Below are 1663 nucleotides of genomic sequence, written 5' to 3'. Positions count from 1 at the left end.
GTTAGCCGACTCGAAGCTGTGGCTCTCGAGGATGCTGTAGAGCTCGGGGTAGATGCCCTGGTGGAAGGCCACCAGCGCTCGCGCCTTCAGCAGGCTCTCGTTGCCACGTAGCAGGTCGCTCTGGGGCAGGGACCACAGGAACCGGGCCAGGCGGTCCAGGTTGCCCCCCTGCTGCAGCGCCTCGCACACGCAGGCGACATGGTCTGGCGAGAAGGCCAGTGGGGTCTGCGCGGCGGCGGCCGCGGCGTGGTGGTGCCTGCCCAGAAGTTCCGAGTGGAGTTGTACCTGATCCACCGCCGCCCCGGCCGCCGCCGCCACTGCAGCCACTGCCCCTTCCTCTCCGCTCACCCTGGCGGCGGCAGCCGCGGCGTCCCCCGGCTCCAGGGGGAAAGGGGCTGGAGCCGGGGGGCTCAGCCCCGCCGCCGCCGCCGCGCCCCCCGCCACTTCTCGGGGCGCCTCCTGCCCCTCCGAGGCGCTTTCCATCCCATTCTCCTGCTTGATGTCCGCCGCACTTGCAATCTGCCCGGTGGGGGAGGAAGAGGACATTTTTTTGTTGTTGTTTATTTTCCTCCCTCCCTCACTCCCTCGCACTCTTTTCCTCTTTCTTTTCCCCTCTCTTACTCCTCCTTCTTCGTCTCCCTCCCCCCTCCCCCCCTCCGGAAAGCCCACTCCCTCCCTCCTGGTTTCGGCTGGATCTGGCCGATCAGGTTTCCCCCCGGCCACGCAGTCACCATTAAGATAGCTGCTAGAGCAAAGTAGTGTAAAAGGATAGCTGCTTTCTGCCGTTCCCCCAACGTGACTCCTCCGGTTGCTGCATACTATATGGCACTGGCGGCCGGGCCGGCTCGGCCGCGCCACCTCATTGGCTATTTCGCATTCAGAGGGAGGAGGAGACACAGTTTCTATCCCTGTCTATCACCCGCCTCCCACTCCACCCCTTGCAGTTCCCTCTCCCTTGACCCCCAGGCACCTATACCTGAAGGAAAACACCGACATTCTTTTCAGGCCCTGCTTCTGGGCGGGAACGTGCCTAACGTGGCCTGAAAACTGGACAGAAGACTCTTTGAAAGAGAGTCCCTACGATTCCAATGGGAATACTAATCGTGTGACCTCAAGGTCTGGATGCTAGATTCTTAACAAAGAGGCCACCCTCAGTATCTAGATGACAAAATTTCAGCTTCCCTGCTTTCACCCTACTTTCCATTGTCTTTATTAAGGATTTTGTATTGAAAAGGGTCAAGAATAAAATGGCACTAGGGAATGCCCTATGGGGGAAGCGTTCACAGAAAATTAAAATTCCAAAGGAGGAGGGATGCTTGAAAACGGTGTAAATAGCCCACTGAGAACACAAAAACATGAAGCCTTAAAAAAAATGTTTTTAACCTTAAGTCACCTGGAGGGCTGGCAACCCAACTGAGATGAACCTGATACAACGAAGTATGTAGACTGTTTTACCATGTTTATCCTGGGTCAGCAGGGTAGAAGAGATCTAACTTGTAGATTATAATAACAGTATGGAAATTTAAGCTTCTATATGAACCTCTTTTAATGGAAGTGTATGAATAGTTTTTTGGAGACGATCTTCCTGGTAGAAACCAATCTCTATGTGCAGGTGTCTTGGAGGAGATGAGTCCAGGATCAGCAGCCATTTCCACAATATAAA

General features: G+C 55.3%; 1 protein-coding gene across 3 annotated transcripts in view; it reads right to left on the bottom strand.

Annotated features, from left to right (window-relative positions):
- Positions 1-817, bottom strand: part of SIX4 (SIX homeobox 4) — a 10787-nt gene extending 9970 nt beyond the window's left edge. For 2 of the 3 annotated variants that reach the window (XM_010847657.1, XM_010847659.1), the window contains exon 1: positions 2-601. In XM_010847657.1, coding sequence (XP_010845959.1) covers positions 2-546 — 545 coding nt within the window. In that variant the 5' untranslated portion in view covers positions 547-601. Of the gene's footprint in view, position 1; positions 602-731 lie in introns of those variants that run through there. The other variant, XM_010847658.1, reaches the window with a different exon arrangement.
- Between the last annotated feature and the right edge of the window lie 846 nt (positions 818-1663).

This window comes from Bison bison, unplaced genomic scaffold (assembly GCF_000754665.1).
Source record: "Bison bison bison isolate TAMUID 2011002044 unplaced genomic scaffold, Bison_UMD1.0 scf7180017864254, whole genome shotgun sequence".
NCBI classification, from domain to species: domain Eukaryota; kingdom Metazoa; phylum Chordata; class Mammalia; order Artiodactyla; family Bovidae; genus Bison; species Bison bison.
The sequence above is the reverse complement of the archived record's forward strand: the minus strand, read 5'-3'. Positions and strand labels throughout refer to the sequence as shown.